Source organism: Amblyomma americanum, chromosome 4, assembly GCF_052857255.1.
Source record: "Amblyomma americanum isolate KBUSLIRL-KWMA chromosome 4, ASM5285725v1, whole genome shotgun sequence".
Classification (NCBI taxonomy): Eukaryota; Metazoa; Arthropoda; class Arachnida; order Ixodida; family Ixodidae; genus Amblyomma; species Amblyomma americanum.
The window spans coordinates 18144320-18165642 of NC_135500.1; the positions used below are offsets into that span (position 1 = coordinate 18144320).

The window sequence follows — 21323 nt, forward strand, 5'->3', positions numbered from 1 at the left end:
ACAGTTGTGTACCGAATTTGGTAGGCAAATAAAACCTATGGGTTATCGTATAGAGTTAAAAGTGCAAATAAATAATACGTAAACATTGTATACATGTAATTATCAATTGAAGCGTTACCATATCGCACCGCAATCCGAATTCTAGGCCGACCTTGACCCCCCAAACGAAGCAAATTCCGTTTTGGACGTATCTTGAGGGGGTGTTACTCGACAACGGGGAGACGTGCATCGTAATTTCTCTGATAGAGCGCGCTAGGCGTCGATCACTCCGCTTGGCGGCGTGCGCGCACCCGTTTCAAAGGGTATTACATTCCCTTTCTCGAGACGTGCGGCGTGTTCTTCGCTTTCTTCGTATAGTAAACCAAACAGCTAACGCTCGTTACTCGAGCGTCTTCCAGACGGTGGCGGCTTTTTTTTTTTTGTGACGAAAAAAACTTCAAATCTCGAAGCTGGGAATTTCTTTACACAAGAAGCAAGCGAGAGGAGGTTATATACCGTTATCATTTTGACTGTACGAACCCTAACTCGTTCACACTTCACCTTAACATTTTTAAAGATCAATTGCTGCTCTAGCTTCCTGCGAGTATGATGCCTCGGAGAGCACAACGAAAAATCCTTCCTTATCCGAAACCATAAGGCGCAATCCATTCTCACTGAGGAATGTAGCCAAAGGTCGCAGGTACCTAGAGTTCCGTGGCCTACCTACAGCTTTTGTCAATGCGTCGACGCACTCCACCACACAGCGATGACGGTCTCCCTCGGTAACGCAGCGGGTCATTTTCTTCACCAGAGCCACCTTTTCCGGCGGAGACAATACTGGTTCAAAGCAGTACTTGAGGCCAAGCTTCAGCAATTCCCTGTGCTGCTGCGGAATCTGGGAACCTCCCAGCAGAAGGATGTCCTGGCTGGCTTTTACCGCCCAATTCTTCTTGGGAAGAAGGGGACGTATGGAAGTCCACAGGAACTCGATGGTCTCGTCCGCGGTCTTCGTCCAGTCCCTAAAAGCTCGTGCTTGACGCCGGTTAACACCTTCTTGCCACAGGCAATACGTGGGTTCTCCTTCAAGAAGCGGGCTTGCCGCCGCCACTCCGAGCGGAGCATCTGGCACATTCTTCGCGAGTGTTCCGCGGATGGAAGTAAGTGCTAGGTTGGTTTGCCTGCAAGCTTCTCGGAAGCGCATGCATTTTGGCGCCATGTAGCCGAAATTTGTTGGGCCATAGCGCCGAGGGTAACTGTGCTTTCAAAATTCTAAAAAAACATGGATATTACTGTGATTTACACGCCTCTCAATAATTGAGCAGCCTAACTATAATAGTAAGAAAGTTAACTATACAATATTAGTTAACCAGCCTGCTAGCTAACACGTCTTAGCTATATTCTGGTGTAGTTCCCCTCTGAAAATGCTAAGCCAAGAAAAGCATTATTCTAACTCAGAAAGTCAGTTTTTAAAAATTGTGTAAAGTCTTAGGTGAAACACCCTATATAACGCACCGAAAGAACAGATATGAATCGAGGCGCTTCGCGTTCGCTGTTCCCATGTGATACAGTGTAGTCACGAGGTAATTGTTTTGGTCAAGCTCACCTTTATTGCAGACAGACTGGTCCTTCCCAACCTTTAGTAAGACCTAACGCGTTTAAGATGTTGCGCGCTCTGAGGACTGCTCAAAAACTGGCTTGTTATTGAGAAAACTGGCTGAAACCATGGAAGAGGAGGACGACAACCTCCTAGGCCAAAGCAGCAGCGATTCGCTTTCCCGAATGCGCCAACTGCACTTGCGAAACGGCCGCCATATGTCAACAGCTGAATCTGCGCATGCGTAGCGCAAGCTGACATTTCCTTCTGACCCGAATAGCTCAGGAGGGAGCAGATGAGGGAGAGCGGGCTTAATGAAAAAGGCGAGTCGGCCGCCGGTGAGAAGGCAACGCGCGCAAAGGACGGTCAATTCAACCTACCTCGATGAACTTACGGTACGACAGGCGTCCGGTGTCCGTAACGATGGAGCCATTGTAAGCGAACACATGCGTGAACACAATGAAGTCGCAGAGCTCCTCCTTGACGGGGAATGCGGCTGCCTCATGCCCACCGCGGCCCGTGGTGCACACCAGGTAGCCGTATCCAGTTGATGCTGCACAATGTCATGGAAGTGATTTGGCTATTTGTAAACCTTCTTGAGCATCAGCAGACTAGTAAAGGTGACACACAGGGCTCCAATTAAGCTACAATCTCCAGTTTGTAATGCAACGGATTACCTTCCTGTTCAAGTGATTGTTTGTAATGAATGAAATAGGTCAAGAAACTTGCCAGAAAAATTAATGTGGATTAGCTCAGATAATCCAGGATATATACAAAGCGAAAGCGAGATTGGGGTCTCCACTGACCAACGGAGCCGGTTGTGCGCCTTTCCTTTCGTGAAAATGAACGGCCTTTGCAAAGTTGTCAACGCCAATAAACTCAATGAACGCCGTCGGCTCACTTGTTTTGTTTGGTTTTTGAGGAAGGGAAATGGCACAGTAACAGTATCACATATCTCGGTTGACACTCGAACCGTGCCGTAAAGGAAGGGGTAAAAGGGAGGGAAAGAAGAGAAAACTGAAAGTTGGATTTTCGAGGAACGGCGCGGCGCTGCGCAGCGGCAGAACACCAGTGGCTCGGTGCTACTAGTGGAGCATGCGCAATAGTGACTAGGAAGCGAGAGAGAGAAACGAAAGGTCAGGTGACGGAGTCGGCGGTGGCCACCTGCGCCTTGCGTGACGTCACTCGTGCTCCGACATACGCCGGCTCGCGCAAAGAGCGGTGTTGACTATCGTAGTGAAGCTTTCCGCTTCAAGAGTAAATAAAGAATTTCGAAATTACTCCTAATAAAGGAGCACCTCTACTGTTTGAGCAGTGTCCAAACCTGGGCAAAATTTAGCATGTCCAATTCGAAGCTCAGTTGCTCCTCCAGTATGAGAAATTAAGAAACGTGAAAATCTCGTTATATATCTGCGCCCTTCTTTTTTGCGTAGAAACAAAAGAAAGGCATCTCAGATTCGCATGAATTTTGGGAACAAACGGGCCTGGACTCGGATTCCAGCTGAAGAAAGATGTGCTGCCTAGCTGGATGGCCCACATCAAGGAATGTGACATTAAACAATGCAGAAACAAGAGATATCTCTCGTTGGCAATCACATTGTTTCCTTCTTGTTCGTCCGTTTTCAGCTGTATATCAGAAAATCACAGGAGCGCCTGTGGCCTCATCCCGTGGCAGCAGCAGCAGCAACAACAACAACAACAACAACAATAATAATAATAATAATAATAATAATAATAATAATAATTGTTTTTTTGGGGAAAGGAAGTGGCGCAGTATCTGTCTCATATATCGTTGGATACCTGAACCGCGCCGTAAGGGAGGGGATAAAGGAGGGAGTGAAAGAAGAAAGACGACGCGGGTTCAAAGCAGTACTTGAGCAGAAATGAGGCAATAATCATTTTCAGCATTTTACCAGCCCAGAATGAACGAGCAGCCGGAGGGAAACATCATTCCGCCCTGCCACATTTTTCTCTCGTCGAAATGTCGGCCAAGTGGACCGAGGCTTCTTTTCCGCCACTTGTCGATCTTCAACTAACAAAGGTACCATGCCCTATGTGAACCACAGATCCCATTTTTGCGTCTTCAGTTATTCTCAATTTCACCTCATCAAGTGCTCAAGATATGCTGCAACCACGCGCATGCTGCTACATTTTATGTCAACCATTGTTTAAGTGGTACGTGGAAGTTCGCCTGTTTCAGTCACTGCGAAGGAGAAAAATGGAAAAAATAAAATACTTGGCACCTTCTTAACTACATTTTAAGAAGCAAGAGCGATAGCATTTGGAAATTGGCCCAAGTAAAAATATTACAAAGGGCCCCCCAAATATGGAAGTAGGCGCACCCGAGGACATTGAATAGGATTGTTTAGTTGTGAATAGTTGGATTCCACTGGAAGGCAAACGTAGCAGGGGGCAACAGAAAGTTAGGTGGGCGCATGAGATTAAGAAGTTTGCGGACATACGGTGGGCGCAGCTAGCAAATTACAGGGCTAATTGGAGATACTTGGGAGATGCCTTTGCCCTGCAGTGGGCTTAGTCAGGCTGAGGCTGATGTTGTTGATGATGATGAGAATTAGCCTGCGGAATGAGGTAAGAGAGCGTGTCGGGTTAGTATAATCATTTGCGATAAACCAATGGAAGGTACTACATTCTAATCCTCAAATTTTCATATTTGGCAGTGCTGATGACGCAAATTAAAAAGGATTCAATAAGGAAGAGTGCCAGGCAGAAGACACGATCTCGCAAATGCTAGTCACCGCCTCTTTACAGGATGTGTTCCGAGGGCTGTCTTGGGGACAGTTGGGGATGAGAGTTAATGAAGAATACTAAGTAATCTGAGATTTGCTGAAAACATTGCCTTGCTAAGTCTCTCAGGAGATGAACTGCAAACACAATCAACGAGTTAGGCAGAGCAGAACGGTGGGTCCAAAATATAATATGAAGAAAATGCGGAAGTATGGAGGGGACAGCCTTCCGCCCCCCGCTACTCCCACTCCGCGGATGGAGCGTTTCCTGCTCGCATAACGTGGTGGGGTTCGTGCTCGAGGGACCTAAGAGAGGGACGCCAAAGCGTGAACACTCATATGCTACTTATTACACTTCCAATTAATACACAGAGCAAGCCAACTAGCTACAAAAAATTGGAGGACGCTTAAGCTTCGCCTTTAAGAGTGGAACGCGACAGCGTGTTGCAGCACTGCTAGGGAGTCCACGGAACGCCATCGCCTGTTCGGCGCGACGCCTTGCCCGTTAGACAAATCGCTCTGCTACGTACAGTGAAACGGACGCACGGAACGACAAACCACGAATAAGCAGTGCCAGGAGCCTTGCCGAAAAGCACGGGACTCCAGTTGCAGTCGCAGTTCGTCGGCACATCGTTTTCGACGAACCCGATGCCACGAACTTCAGCATAGCTTCCGCGCCGAACGAACGGACAGAAAGCCGCAACTTCGTGGTGAACGTGCTTTGGATGTGCGCTGCGTTCGCCGCTCACTGCGTGATTCCTGCGAGCCCGCACGGCTCCACTGCGCCCGAACGAGACGAGCGGGAGGCGCTGCCGTCGCGCGCTATCTGTTGGGGCAGTGGCGTACTTACATTGCAAGGAGGGAGATGAGGGATTTTTCGCTCGCGGCCTGCGCCGCCGATGACGCCGAGGACACCGGCTTTTCTGCGACACGGGGCCCATAACGCTGTCGCGTTAAAACATCAACGAGGCATTCCTCGGAAATAGAAGGCTATGTAAGAAGGGATTCAGACTGACCGGCTGGGGAAGGGGCGCGACTTCGGAGGTATCGGCGGCGAACGTTTGTATGCGCCGGCGATGGCGGCCTGGTTTTCCCGTGCGCGCCGCATTCTTGGGGCAAAAAGCCATCCCCAAGCATTTCCTGGGGTAGGGCCCGAGAGCGCGCGTTTGCTGCGCTCACTTCGCTGCCTGGAACCAGAACTCCAGCGGCAAGGCACGACGGATCTCCGTGCGCCTGCCGTGGAATGTGATGAGAGCGTGCGGCTGCAACCGATCGTGACGCTGGCTGGATCCCCAAGAGACTCTCAACGGCTCCGTGGAGTTCCGCTTAACCTTCGAGGTGGCGCTCTCGCCGCTGTTTCCGCTTCCCCCATGAGGGAGACTTCCCTCCTCGCCCCGCCGGCGCTGTCCTGACGCCCGATGGTGAAGATGGGCCGCGGCGAAATGGAGGAGGGAAACAGGCGGTCCACCAAAACCAAATTAATGTTCAACAGCTACAGCCACTCACAGTTGGCAGTGAGGCGCTGGAGGTGGCAAGGGAATAAGCCTACTTAGGGCAAGTAATTACCGCAAATCCGGATCATGAGAAGGAATACATAGAAGAATATCAGTTTTCAAGCACCATAGACAGGTCCTCTCTTCTCATGAATGACAGTTTATAAATATTCGTAAAGAAAAAAAGTCTTCGGCAGCTGTATCTCCTGTGGTCATCTATGGGACAGAAATGTGGATGCTAATAAAAAAGGTTCAGCATAAGTTAAGACAACGCAGAGAGCTACAGAAAGAAAAATAAGAAGTGCAACATTAAGATACCGGAAGCGGGCAGAGTGGGTCCGGGAACAAACGCGGGTTAACGATATCCTAATTGGAATCAAGAGGATGAAATGGGCTTGTGCAGGGCATGTAATGCGAAGGCAAGACGACCGTTAGTTCTGCTGAGTGGAATCTAAGAGTAGGGAAGCGTAGCAGGGGGCAGCAGAAAGTAAGGTGGGCGGATGAGATAAGGAAGTTTGCGGGGATACGGTGGGCGCAGCTGGCAAAGGACAGGGATAATTGGAAAGACGTGGAAGATGCATTTGCCCTGCATTGAGCGCACTCAGACATTGCGCGTAGAGAGGGGCACGCCACCGCAACGATGCAGGTCACGAGAATGCCCTTTTTCATGCAGGCCGCACTGATATGGGTCGCCATGTCAACGCCGTGGTGCTATCAAGGCAGCCGTCGCAGTCTGGACCGCTATTCAGACGTTCGGCGGGATACCGTCAACACGCCCAACGAAAGCAACGCCGCGCCTCACCCGCCCCCTTCAAACGCGGACTGTTTCCACATCTGGCAACCAAGTGCTACGCTCAGCGTGGCTACGTCGAATGGACTACAAATACCGCCCTCTTTCTGGAGTCGTTCGCGGCACGCCACCGCAATAATGCAGGTCACGAGAATGCCCTTTTTCATGCAGGTTGGTTACTTTAAATACCTAATTCAATTTGCATCCGCTCTGATAATGCATTTTTGCTAGTGGTGTCCTGCCCCATCGACCCTACGGATTGCTTTCGAAGAGTACTGCATATAATGTTGCCAGTGTATCAACGCCTGTGTCACCTGCCCTCTGTTAGTGTTGGCTGGAGACGTCGAACTGAACCCCGGACCCACAGTGGATAGTAACCCACAACCGTCCATCGAATCAATTGCCATGGCCATATTACGCATTGAACTTTCTCAAAATACTGTGTTAAGTGAACTAGCGCTTATTTGCGCCGCTCAGTCGAAAGTTGAGGATTCGATTTCAAGCCTTTCTTCTCGAGTTGGTGCCCTCAAAAAACTCGCCGAAACAAATCAGTTAGGCAGCCCAGCTTATGTAGCCGATTCAGATATGGCTAAACTTTCCTGGGATATTAAGCTACTTTCGGACAAACGTGACAGTGCCGAGAATCGTCTCCCACGGTCAAATTTGCTGTTTTTTGGAATCGAAGATGAACAAGAGGAAACGTGGTCACAATCTGAATCGCGCATCATTTCATTCGGCTCTGAGGAGCTTCATATCACAATGGATAGCCAAGATATTGAGCGCGCTCACAGACTTGGTAGTTTCCAGTCAGGAAAGAACCGCCCCATCATTTTCAAGTTAAGGAGGTTTAAAGACAAAGCGCGAATCCTTTCCACCAGCTCGATGCTTAAAGGCACGTCGTTCGCAGTCCGAGAAGACTACTCTGCACGTGTACGCTTGGGAAGGGAAAAACTTTTCATATGGTCAGCAGAGTTAAAACTCATTCAAAATCCATTTTGATAAGCTTATTATGAACAACAAACAGTTTGTGTACGATGCTGGAACCGACTCCGCGATCGAACAAAGTTCATAGCACTCACTGCAGTCACAGAAGCAGTTGTTTCGCCAACCTTTGCAAACTTCTATGCGTGCCACCCTTGCCCCAAGAGGCAAATCAATATCACTTTTACTAACCGATATACGAAGCTACTTCTCAAAGAAAGATGCCGTTGCAGCTGTATTGGATGACAACAGCACCGATATCGCGATCTTTACCGAAACATGGCTCCGCGCCTGGTATACAGAAAAAAGAGCTATTGAAAGATAAGCAATCTTTTGATTTTTTCCGGCGTGATAGACCTAGGTGCATGGGAGTAGGCGTGATGGTCCTCATCATCATCATTTCATCATTTAATTACCCTTAAAGGCTCTTGACTTAGGGCATTACATAAGGGGGGGGGGGGGGGGGAAGCAGTCGTTTCATAATACAACGGTCGGTAACATCAATAAGGAATAAAAGGTGCAGGATTCAAAATCAACATTAACATTAACAACATTGTCAAAACTAAGAAAGACACAGCGGTTGAAGAGCAACGTGGAGAAAGATAAGAAAATACACATGCACACACTCAAAAGCACGGCAGAATAACACAGTCCCTGAAATATGCTGTTAATAACTGTCTGAATTTATTAGGTTCTATTTCAGTAACTATGAAATCGGGTAGGTCATTCCACAATGTAATGGAGCTAGGTAAAAAAGATTTATTAAATGACTTTGTGGATCCGTGTATGCGCTGCAAATTTAAAGATTTAAAAAGTCGGCGTGAGGTGCGCAGCGGCGGGTGCAATACAATTTCTTAGCGGTGGGAAGGTGTAGTATAATTAATGAAATAAACAAAGCTGTGAAATTTTACGCCGAAGTGCCAGGGGTGTAAGATCAAGGGATGTCTTGATAAGCGTTACACTGTGTCGTCTGTCGTACTGCGATGTGATAAAGCGGGCCGCGCGTTTTGGGATGGCTTCAAGCTGATCGATTAGATATTTCTGATGGGGATTCTAGATCCCCGAGGCATATTCGAGTTTGGAACGGATGAATGTTACGTAGGCGAGTTGACGGATAGATTGGTGTGAAAAAGCGAGGGATCGTCTGATGAACCCAAGCAGCTTGGAAGCATCTTTACAAAGTTTTGCAATGTTCTCAGACCAAGTTTGTTTGTTGTTCACGATGTTTCCAAGATACCCGTATGATTTTGTTTCGGAGAGAGGTGTAGAATTTAATGAGTACGGACAGCTGAGGTTATTCTACTTTCCCGATACATGCATGAACTTACATTTGGAACTGTTCAGTTGCATAAACCATGACGTACACAAGGCTTCTACGAGGCTTAAGTCTTGTTGATTGGTTTATGGTTTATGGGTGTTTAACGTCCCAAAGCGACTCAGGCTATGAGAGACGCCGTAGCGAAGGGCTCCGGAAATTTCGACCACCTGGGGTTCTTTAACGTGCACTGACATCGCACAGCACACGGGCCTCTAGAATTTCGCCTCCACCTCAGTTCGACCGCCGCGGCCGGGATCGAACCCGCGACTTTCGGGCCAGCAGCCGAGCGCCATAACCACTCAGACAACGCAGCGGCTTTAAGTCGCGTTGAAGCAGAGTCTGATCATCAGGAGTAGATATTCGGCGGTAAAGAACGCAGTCGTCTGCGAAGAGGCGGATACAAGATGATATGGAATTAGGAATATCATTGATAAATATCAGAAAAAGGAGTGGTCCCAGCACCCACCCCTGAGGGACACCACAGATGCTGTAGTACTTTCCGATCTGTGGTTCCCTATTACTGTATATTGTCAGCGGCCGCAGAGAAAGCAGTCAATTCATGATAAGATTAAAGGGTTAATGTGGAGGCAGGTATAGTTTTGCCATTAAACGCCGATGTGGAACGCGATCGAAGGCTTTCGAGAAGTCTAGGTAAATGACGTCAGTTTGAAAAGAAGGATATAAGATTAAGTGAAGGTCTGTGGGGAATTCGAAAAGCTGGGACTCGCAAGAATGGCCTAATCTAAAACCGTGCTGTTTTTTCATAAAATAAAGCGTTTTTGTCGAGGTGTGATGCGATCTGCGAATATAAATGTGCTCCAGTAGCTTACATTGAATGGATGTTAATGAAATTTGGCGGTAACTAGAAGGATCGCATCGATTCTCTGCCTTAAAAAAGGGGGCGCTTGACAATTTAAGGTTGTCAATGAGTTTAGTGATACCCTCATGGGTTATAAAAACTGATAGTATTTGGGAAAAAGTAGTGGCAGGTATTGGGGGAACATGGAGTGCAGGTTTGTGCGTGAACATGGAGGGAAAATATGAATTCATGACATCTGCGCGCTCATTATCGGGGACAGGTAAGCCGTCATGGCTAACAAACGAATGTTTCGAGATTCCACAATTTTTTCGGGTTAACGTGCATGATATTTTCAAGATCTTCGTTAATAATAATAATTGTTGTCTTTTTGAGAAAGGAAATGGCGCAGTATCTCTCTCATATATCGTTGGACACCTGAACCGCGCCGTAAGGGAAGGGATAAAGGAGGGAGTGAAAGAAGAAAGGAAGAAAGAGGTGCCGTAGTGGAGGGCTCCGGAACAATTTCGACCACCTGGGGATCTTTAACGCGCACTGACATCGCACAGTACACGGGCGCCTTAGCGTTTTGCGTCCATAAAAACGCAGCCGCCGCGGTTGGGTTCGAACCCGGGAACTCCGGATCAGTAGCCGAGCGCCCTAACCACTGAGCCACCGTGGCGGGTAAGATCTTCGTGAAAAAAATTCTTTTTAGAACGTCGTAGTAGGCTAATGTATTCATGTAGGCACTTGCTGTACATTTCCCATTTTTCAACTGAATTTGTGCGCTTGGCCGCACGATAGAGGCGCTTCTTTTTGTTTGCTAACTGTCGCAAGGCGTTGCTATACCAGTGCTTGTTACAATCACCACGTATGCAGACAAGGGGGACATAAGTTTCAACAAGGGATAAGATTTTATTCTTGTAGAGCAAGCAGTTTTGTTCTACTTATCTAGTGGGTGCAACCCGCTCGAAAAGGTGGAAAAAATTTCTAACTCACGGTAAATAGTGCGAAAGTCTGCTTTATTGCCGTCGCGAATGTACTTTAAGGATCGTTGCTTGGAGGACGGGAACGGAAAAGTTGAACACAAGCACCTCGTGATCGCTAAGAACGGTGATGCTTGCTAATGACGCAATTAACTCAGGTTTGGAAGCGAGAACAAGATCGAGAATGTTGACATCCCGAGTACGCACTTTAACTGTCTGGGTGAAGTTAAACGTGAGGACTAAGTCAATGAAATTGTTTGACTGACCAGAAGGTGCGGACAGGGTTTCCCAGTCAATATTGGGAAAGTTAGTCTCCACAAAGCAGGAAGTTCGCATGGACAAACCGAGAGTGCAGATCAAGTAGGATGGAGTGAAGGTCGGTAACAAATGAGTAGTCGCAATTCGGAGGCCGATAACAAGCAACAGTAGTATTTGTACAGCTAGGAAGGGCCAGCTTAACAAAAAGTATCTCGTGAGAGGAACTAACATGGGCGGGGGATGTATGCAATTAAGATTTCTAAAGATCAAGGACGTCAGCGCCCCTTCTTCCCGCTCTGTCGCGCCTGTAAGCAATAAAAGGTTTCGTTTCGGAAAGAATCTATGTGTCCTCGATATCTCGAGTCAGCCAAGACTCGGCAAAAATAGCAATATCCGCGGAACTATATTCAAGAAGGGATTCTACCGCTTCTTTCTTTGGGAGGTAACTGCGGATATCCGTCAATATTACTAAGCGTATCCTGGTTTCTTCTGCTGTTGAAAACACTAGCAATAGCGAAATCCTTTGTGTGAACATTTCACTTGCTCATCGCCCTAATATTATCATTGCCTGCTACCGAGTTCCTGATTCTGATCACTCCTTCATTGAATACTTAGGTACCATTCTATTTCACATGAAAAACCAGTTTCCCTCTAAAAACCTTATAGTCTGCGGCGATTTCAACTTTCCAGACATCTATTGGGAGAACCTAAGTGCAGATTCACGCCATTCAAGAGATTTCTTGAATCTTATTCTCTCGTTTAATCTCTCTCAAACAGTTAGTTTTCCAACTCGTGGTAGTAACACCCTTGATCTTGCTCTTGTCTCAAGTCCAGGTTTAATCTAGTGATTGTCATCCTGCGATGGTCCTAGCGACCATAACATAGTGCTGTTCAATTTATCGATTCTAATCTCTCCACGACAACATTAAGTAAAATAAATTCATGATTACAGCAAAGCCGATTTTTCCAAAATCAGTGATGAATTGGCTGAATTTCTTCTTAACTTTGCAGAGTCCGCTCCTAACAGGTCTGTTGATGAAAACTGGTATTCGTATAAAGAAACAATTCTCTCTAATTGATTCATATGTACTCCTTGTCTGCATTCCTGGTGATGTCGGCAAACCATGGTTTACAAATTCATTAGGAAAATTATGTAACAAGAAAAAACAGTTATTCAGGGCATCTAAGGGCTCGAACTCAACTCTTAAATGGGAAAAGTAGTTTAGCTGTCTGCATAATTATACCAGGTTGCTGAGGAGCACCAAACACAAATTTTACGACAAGGACCTACTTGACATCCTCCGAAATAACCCAAAAAGTTTTGGTCTTTGTTAACTCCCAACCGTAGCGGATCGCATAATATCACTTTATTATATTCCGACAGCTCTCACGCTGTAAAGGAGCTCCGTTCAGACGTAATGAACGAGTGCTTCTCGTCTGTTCTCACACAGGAACCGGTTACAAACACTGCTATAGCGCCCAACTTAAATTTCCCTCAAATGCCGCCAGTTGATATCTCAGTTGATGGAATATGTAAATAATAGATAACTTAAAGGTATCCAGTGCCCCTGGGCCCGACAACATATCTACCAATATTCTTAAAGGTACCCCACTAATATGCAGCCGTGTCCTACAAATAATTCTGCATGCAGTCTATTTCCGGTGGCCAAATCCCATCCGAGTGGAAGTTAAGCAGAGTTGTACCCACCTTTAAGGCAGGGAACCGTTCCGATCCGTCCAATTACCGCCCTATATCTCGCTAACGTGCATTGCATGCAAGCTCATCGACCATATAATTTACTCTCACATAATAATTCGTTTTTTTTTTGTCTAACCAACCAGGATTTCGTTCTGGTCATTCATGTGAAACTCAGCTTTTGGAGTTCACGACAGGCCTTCACTCAAACCTAGACTCATCATTTCAAACAAACATATTTTACCTTGATTTTTCTAAGGCTTTTGACCGCGTTCCCCACCAGCGACTGATGACCAAACTTTCCTGCCTGTCTCTGGACCCACTAGCGTCATCATAGATTCAATGTTTTTTTTAACTAATCGTTCGCAATAGACTGTGGTTGATAGTCATCCTTCCGTCGTTACAAACGTTACCCCTGGAGTCCCTCAGGAATCAGTGCTTGGTCCGCTTCTGTTTTTAATCTTTATTAATGACCTTCCTGTTGGAATCTCGTCATTCATTCGACTGTTCTCAGATGATTGTGTTCTCTGCCGTCGTATCTGTACTAAACGTGATCAGTCTCTGGTGCAGGACGCATTAAACTTAATACAAAACTGGTGCTCTGCCTGGCTCATAAAGTTGAATGTGACTAAATGTAAGTTTATGCACGTGTCCTGGAAACGATCTAACTTGCTCTACTCATATTCGCTAAACACGACCGTGCTATCGCAAGTTGAATCTTACAGGCTGTGATGTGCACAAAAGATCCTCGGAGGATTTGTGAACGCGGTGCGTTGACAGTGGTGCGTCGGACAGCGGAGCGCTGCGCGCGCGAAGGGTGTGTGTGAGGCGACGGCGACAAAGAGCGTGGCGAGCACGAGGAGCGGATGGCTGACGTGTCAGAAAACCGAGGTGTAAAGGAAGACAGCGAAGTAGATATCGGGTCAATCAAGCGTAGAGGTGGCAGCCGACAGACGTTGGGTCCGTGCTGCCGAGAGGCCTCCCTTGGATCACCGAATCAAGCCTCGATCCTTCCTTCGATTCAAGAGTGTAGGTGGCAGCCGTCGGACGTTGGGTCCGTGCTGCCGTGACCTCCCTTGGATCACCGACGCAAGCCTACTGCGTTCCTTGCAAGCGTGGAGGAGGCAGCCGATGGGCTGAGGGTCCGTGCTGCCGAAAGGCACCCATGGATAGCCTGCTTGAAGCCTCCGGCGTTTCGTGACGCCATCGACGAGACTTGGCTACGGTTTTCCTGCCGCTGCCAAGTTCGTCGGGCGTTGAATGGATACCACCGGCGTTTTCCTGCAGTTTTCACCGATCCTAGTACCTACCACCTGGCTCTCTTTCGCCGCTTCCGTCGGCGCAACGCCAGCGACAAGTCGCAGTTCATCAACCAGCGTTCCGTCCTGTCTACAAGGCATCCCCGCTTCACCGGGGACGCTAAGTACCGTGTGAACTCTTTCCTTTATTCTGCAGTGTTCTATGCGTGTTCAGTGCGTGTTTTTCATGTTTTGGTTTCCGTTTCTTATTGGTCCTTTTCCTTTAGGTTATAAATACGGCTTCGTTTTGCTTTGTTTCATCTCTTTGTTCTCTTGTTCGAACCAGCACGCGATAGCGTTCCCCTTCGGAAAGTCGGGGACGCGCTACCAATTCGCGACACAGGTATCTTGGGGTCGAAATAAGTAATCTGAACTGGTCAAAGCACATCAAGTCACTTGCTGCACGCGTTTCCAAATCACTAGGTTTCATCAGATGGTGTCTCACGTTCTAATTCTTCGGGCGTCTTTCTACATGTTTCCCAGGGCCCATGTGCGACCGTGTCCCTTATTGCTGCCACTGCGTGCAAAGCACGTTCTGCTGCTTTCTGTCTCCGCTCCGGGATTCCACTTGACGGCGTCAGACTTCTTTTCAACGGCCTCAACCCCTCCACTGGGCATTCTCGTAGAATACGCAAGATTGTAAAATCTGAATGTCATCGTTATGCACGTCTTTTGAGGGAGCACATAACCGTGCAACTCCAGCAGGCACTAGAACCTAACGCCGCGAAACGTCAGCTGCGAGGGTATCTGCTTCTGACGGACCAAACAACTTAAGCCCTATGGCAACTTCAACTCAGGAAACTTCGACCCCTCTGCTCACATAAGGGGTCGAGAAAATGCAACAGCGTATGCATCCCCGAAGGAGTCACCCTTCCTGAGGACCTCACCGGGTGTTGTCCCTTGGACCCAAGTTTGCAAGGCAGACTTCGAAGACTCCGCGTGAGCTCATTTCCATGGTGCGACGTGTATCTCGCCTAGCCTACAAAGGTACTCTGGCCGGTGGACCTCCGATGGCGTCGACGTCCTATTGTACTGTAAGCCTCACCGTTCAAAAGTCAGTGTTTATCGTGTCGTGCCTACCCAGCTGAACAGTCGCTTTGCGTCATCCCTCTGACAAAGAGGGCGGTTTTGCTGTCTATCCCCACGGTGTATTCAATGAAAAAGCCAATCATGCCGTAACAGAAGTGTTTAAATGCGGAAGAAGTGTTTCACTTCCCAAACTCAATCTAAAAACTTTGTCTCAAGCTCAATCTCGAAAGAGTAGCCAGTACCATCGGAAACAGTAAGCGCCTCTTCCTATAAGTGTTTTTCAACGCGAAAACGCATAAGGCTGGCGTACCCTTAAGGGTAATCATTTCTTAACAGGACACTTGGCAGAAGTCAATCGCTGTGTTTCTAAAATAAAAACTAAATATTTTGACGATAAATGACCCATTTATAGTACGTATTTCAGAGGAAGTGTTAAGTGCTGTCAAATCGCTTTCTGACAAGAGCGTTCTTGGCTTCTCAATCGATGTGAAGGATCTTTATTACTCCTTGCCCTATCATAACCTGCTTACCATAGTCATAGATCCCATCCATCATTTCTGTGCTGCGTCATTTCACAATGAATCCGGTTTGTCCGTCAGCGGTTTTTTAGAAGACCAGAAGAGCAAGGTTCCGGGCTTGTTGGTAATGCATTGTACTTAGAAACAGCGCGAAGAAACGCGGACAACACAAAGAAACGAGACACACGAGCGCTCGTGTGTGTCGTTTCTTCGTGTTTTCCGCGTTTCATCGCGCTGCTTCTAAGTACAACGTTTTTTTAGATCAGTAGCGTGGCTTTTTGGGCTTGTTGGTACATAGTTCCAATAAACTGTAGCGCAGCAAAAGACGAGGACACAAGAAACGAGAGACGAACACCACGAGCTTGGAACACCACGAGGTTGGCAGTTAGCGCTCGTGGTGTTCGTCTCTCGTTTCTTCTGTCCTCGTCTTTTGCTGCGCTACAGTGTATTGGTTTTTTTAGAATTGCTGAACTTTCATCTCCGCTCCACTTTCATAAACTGGCAAGGCGCTGCTCATATTCATAAACAGACACTATGCATTGGGTCTGGTCTGGCCCCTGTACTTAGTGACCTGTACCTGGCACTAGAGCTGTGCACGGGCCGCAATTCTGAACACGCGCCCGGCCAGGGCCCTACACTATACCACAGGCGGCCCGGCCCGGCCCGACGCTAAAGAAGCCTGAGTTCGCCTGGCCCGGCTCGGCCTTAGGCCGGGTTAACGCCCGGCCCGGACCCGACCCGACCTGCAATAAAGCGACGCCGACACAAAAAGAATCAATATCAGGAAAGTCAGTTTATTTAAATGACCTTATAATGTTGAACTCTTGCATTCCATATGACAAAATCGTGAATATATACAGATGCAGCGCGCGCACAGAATCGTTATTCTAAGTTATTGTGCAAAAACAACAAGTTCTTCCTTGATGAAGGATTAAGGCAAGTGCGGCGCTCCTGCATTATGAATCCGGCAGCGCTGAAATTTCGTTCACTGCTTGAACTGGTGGCCGGAATGGCTAATAGCCTTTTGGCAAGAAGAGCAAGTTTTGGGTACGTGGCTTCCTTGGTTTTCCAAAACTCACTAGTTCAGATTCCGAGTACGGTGTCGATTCTGCGGCCAAGTAATCGGCCAGCTCGTCTCGCTCAGCAGTCTGGTTGCTGGCTGCGTCGCTCCACTCGCTGAAGAAGTCCATGCATGCCTTTTTTGCGGGAGGTTTTTCTTGCAGAGTGCACGAGTACTCCCGTGGTATCGACGCGACGAGCTCTCTTACGCGATCGTATACCTCCTCACGCTTTTCGGCGGAAACCATCCGAAGGTGTCGAAATTGCGGGCACAACATTGTGGCCATCTTGTGCTCCATAGTCAGGATGACCTTCCTCCGTAGAAAAAAAGTGGGGACGCTACTGGAGCTTCGCGATTTCTGTGGCATTTGATGGTTCGGCTTGCTCACGAAGAATTCTTTCAAGTTTTGCAAAGTGCAATAGGGCTTGAGGCAACGTTGGCCTTTTGTCCGCCTCCAAAAAGGTCGTTGCTTCGGAAAACGGCTCCAAAAATGCAATTAGGTCTTTCAAAATTGTTTTATTCACATTTTTCATCATAGAAGAGATTCTCTCCTCAAGAAGTACTTCAACTTCAGCAATTTGGTCAAATAGAAATTTTAGCATAGAAAGTTTTGAGTTCCACCTTGTCGGAACCTCCTGGCAGACGGTATGAGTGATTGGCTAGCTAGGCTGCTTTTTTTTCAGGAATTTGACGAGTAATTTGACATTTTCCAGTGTCTCGTTGACAGACAGGGCTTCAGACGCAATAAAATCTTCAGGTAATGTATTCCGAAGGACAGTATTCAGGAGATGCGCGCAGCACTTCATTCTGCTGTAGGGCTAGAGAGAGCACACATGATATTTGCACCCTGGTCAGTCACAAACGTAGCCTTCTGTAGAGCGTCCCTGTCGATCCCCAGTTTAGCGAAACACCGTTGCAACTCTTTTCGAATGTTTTCCCCAGTATTGCGTTCATAGGAAAACTGCATGTAAAAAGAACGTGAGAGTGCAGGCGCCACTCACTGTCAATGTAATGCGCCGTAGCCGTCGTGTACGCCACTTTGCGGAAATCGTCTGTCCACATGTCCGTAATGATAGTTGGTAGACTTACTTGTAGCGGTACTTGGTAGAACCGAAAACGCATTCCGAGCCTCCGCTAGCTTTCGTTTGCCTTTTGTTAGCGTTTGTACTTTTCTCCCGTCCCTGTAGATTCCATTTTTGATTAATAAATATACTGCACTTCCTGCTGTACCTACATGCGAGACGACAAGCATACTTTCGCATAAGGTACGCAGTCGAGATCGGGGAGCCCGACCGGCCCGTCCGAGACATAGAAAGCCTGGCCCGGGCCCGGCCCAAGCCCGAGTGAGAGAATCTCCAAATGGCCCGAGCCCGGCCCGCGGGCCGGGCCGAGTCCTGGCTTTCGGGCCGGCCCGAGCCCGTGCACAGCTCTGCCTGGCACATCTTGACAGTAGCCTCCAAGAGAGGCTTACCAGCCCACATGTGGTCAGGATCTTTCCTTTTCTTGACGGTTTACTTTTTTCTGGTTGATTGTACGCCATCGTGCTTAGAGCAGGTTGCATCCAATGTTTTAGCTAATGTAGAAGAGTGGTTTTCACCGCTGCTATTGACCATCGAAATGCCAACTGACAACACGATTCGCTTTCTTGGTATCTGTTTTAAATTCCTGGACAACCACGTGTGTTGGAGCTATGCACCTCGCGCTAACAAACCTCTACTCCCCTACACGTCTGCCCATTCTAAACTCGTTAAAACGGGCATTATTAATTTATGCTTGAAGAATGGTTCGGAAAAGTCATGCCCCCACCTCATCAGCGACAGCTTTCACGAACAACTCGCAAGGTTCCATGAAGCAGGCTACCCAGCTGATATTTCTGTTTCTGTCGCCGAAGGCATACTGAGGAAGCGCCAGGAAGGTTGACTACCGCCCGCGCCTTCAGAAAGAAAGACAAAATTACCGTTATTCCTTACATTCATTGCTTGTCCCACACTCTCAAGAAAATTGGGACAAAAGCTAATGTTCGTGTGGCTTTTCTGCCCCTGAAAAACTAAGTGCGCTATCCAGAAAAACTTTCTCCGCCAATAAACGTCCCCAAAAGCCGCAGTGCACCGTTAACCACAGGAAAAATTTCGTGAAATGTACTGAAGGCATTGTTTATGACGTCCCACTCTCTTGTGGTAAGCGGTATGTTGGTCAGTCTCGTCGTTGTTTGAATGAGAAACTTCGCGAAAACAAAAATAACTTGAGAACCTTTTACTGGCAGTAGTCTGGTTTTGCAATGTAAGGAGTGTGGTTCTGTGCCATTTTTGGATAAGTGCTCGATCGCTGCAAGACACCGGGATCAGTTAACTCGTGAGATTATTGAAGCAGCTCGTATCGCTGCCTTGGAAGATAAATGTGTAAGCAAGCCGTCTATCTCCCTGTCCAAAAGAGAGCTTGCCTTCTTGAAGAATCGCTGAATCGTGCATGTCCGTGTTCCTCGTTCACCTTACTTTCATTATCTTTTCCGGGCCCATGCGCCTGTTTCCCCCCACGGATCACGTTCGTCTTGGTCGCCTAGGTTTCTGTCAGTCGGAAGTTAGCGCCTTTGTTGTATGCGTCTTTCTTTGTCCCTTGTCCCGCTTGGGGCCACCCTCACATAATTTGGATCACCATTACCGACTCGCCCAAGTTTCTACCCTTGTGTCTCACATTTCTAGTTTTTCGGACGTCTTTCTACATGTTTGCCAGGGCCCATGTGCGACCGTGTCCCTTATTGCTGCCACTGTGTGCAAGGCACGTTATGCTGCTTTTTGCCTCCGCTCCGGGATTCCACCTGACGGCGTCAGACTTCTCTTCAATGGTCTCTACCCCTCCACTGGGCATTCCCGTAGAATATGCAGGATTGTAAAATCTGAATGTCATCGTTATGCACGTCTTCTGAGGGAGCACTTAGCCGTGCAACTCCAACAGGCACTGGAACCTAACGCCGCGAAACGTCAGCTGCGAGCGTATCTGCTTCTGGCGAACCAAACAACTGAAGCCCTCTGGCAACTTCAACTCAGGAAACTTCGATCCCTCTGCTCACATGAGAGGTCCAAAAAACGGTATTTGCAGCTCCTGCTGCAGCAGATGGCCCGTGTTCCCAACTCCGATCACACCAATCACTCCAACATGAACACCGACCAACCCAAATGCACTAAGGGCAGGGCTCCTCCACCATCCACCTCCGACAGTGATGCCAAATTCGACGCCTTTGACACCGTATCTATAAAATTGAAGACGCCCTCCAAGGGCTGACCCCCCCCCCCCCCCTATTTACCGTCTCTTTGACGGCTGTGTCGCCATGGCAGCCAATATCCACACCATCATCCGTCTCGGCCGCCTTACGGGCCCCCCGCAAATAGTCCGACCTCACCCCTATCCCCCCCCCCCCCCCCCACCCGCGCACTCAGTGGCCTGGTTTTCTACTCCCGCGCCCGAGAGTGCAGCCGCGCGGGCGTGTGCTGGTGGTCTTCTCAAAACCGCTATAGCGCTTCCGCAACGCCCCGAACCCTACACCAAACGCGATGGCTAGCGCGCCCATCACGGTATGACAGTGGAACTGCAGCGGCTTCAAGGCAAAGCGGAGAGTTTTGGAGCATATCCTGCAGGTCCATGCATACACACCTCCCACATTATCGCGCACCAAGAAGCGTACACTGACACCAAACTCACTAGCTATGCCGCCTACAACCAATCGGTGACGCCGGATCTCCGCCCTATAACAGCCATTCTCGTACACCGCAACATCACAGCCAATCAGCTCGGTCTTGGCTACGCCGCAGTCCCGCAAAATTTCATGCAAGTCCTTCCCAACAGCCGAATCCAATCCCCGCTGCACATCTTAAACGTGTACAGCCCCCCAGGTGACAAGAGCACTAAGATAGCCACTCTCATCCTCAAGGCCTGTGCAGTAGCGCGGAACGAGATGCTACTTATAGTGGGCGACTTTAACGCGCCGCACGCCGAGTGGGGTTACCCCCGCAAAGCCTGTGGTCTTAAAGGAGCCAAAGTGTGGACACTGCCCAGACACTGGGTCTCACTCTACTCCTCGACCCCGAACGACCCATCCGTTTCGGCAACAGCGTCACGCATGACAGCTAGCTGTCCGGACCTCACTTTCGCCCGCAATATCCCAGACGTGCGCTGAGAAAATCTCGGTATGAACATAGGTAGCGATCACTATGTTCTCAGCACTACCTTTACTGCCACACACAGCAAGGCCCTCCGTCGCACTGTCGCACACGCCAACTGGGACGCTTTCCGGTACGTGCGAGCTCAGCGTCCGCAGAGCCCCATAAACGACTTCGACGCATGGAGAGAGACACCGCTCCGCGACGCTGCCAACGCCACCTCCATGGCCACCCAGGAGGAGGATGGCCCTACCCCCGACGCCAAACTGATGCACATGGGGCAGGCCCAGTGCAGCCTCCACGCTTGTTGGCTCCGACACAAACACAACCGTCCTCTCAAGCTTCGCCCCGCTCGCCTCGAACGAGAGATCAAATCTTACTCTGCCAAACTCAGTCAGGAGCAATGGCACCAGACTTGCGACTGCCTGGATGGGCAGTTTGGATGCAAGAACACGTGGTTTCTGCTCAAGCACTTGCTTGATTCGAAACACACCAAGTCTGCATCCCACAAGAATCTAAACGGCGTCATACACGCGTTTCAAGGCACCAACGAGGAACTCCTCGTTACCTTGAAAGACACATAAATCAGAACTTCCACAGACATACCCATCTCCTCGGAATACATGGGA

General features: G+C 48.5%; 1 protein-coding gene across 1 annotated transcript in view; it reads right to left on the bottom strand.

Moving 5' to 3' along the window:
• The window catches only part of LOC144127747 (uncharacterized), a 378448-nt gene that overhangs the window by 86870 nt on the left and 270255 nt on the right, over nucleotides 1-21323 (bottom strand). The window contains exon 9 of the mRNA XM_077660645.1: nucleotides 1954-2126. Coding sequence (XP_077516771.1) covers nucleotides 1954-2126 — 173 coding nt within the window. The remainder of the gene's footprint in view (nucleotides 1-1953; nucleotides 2127-21323) is intronic.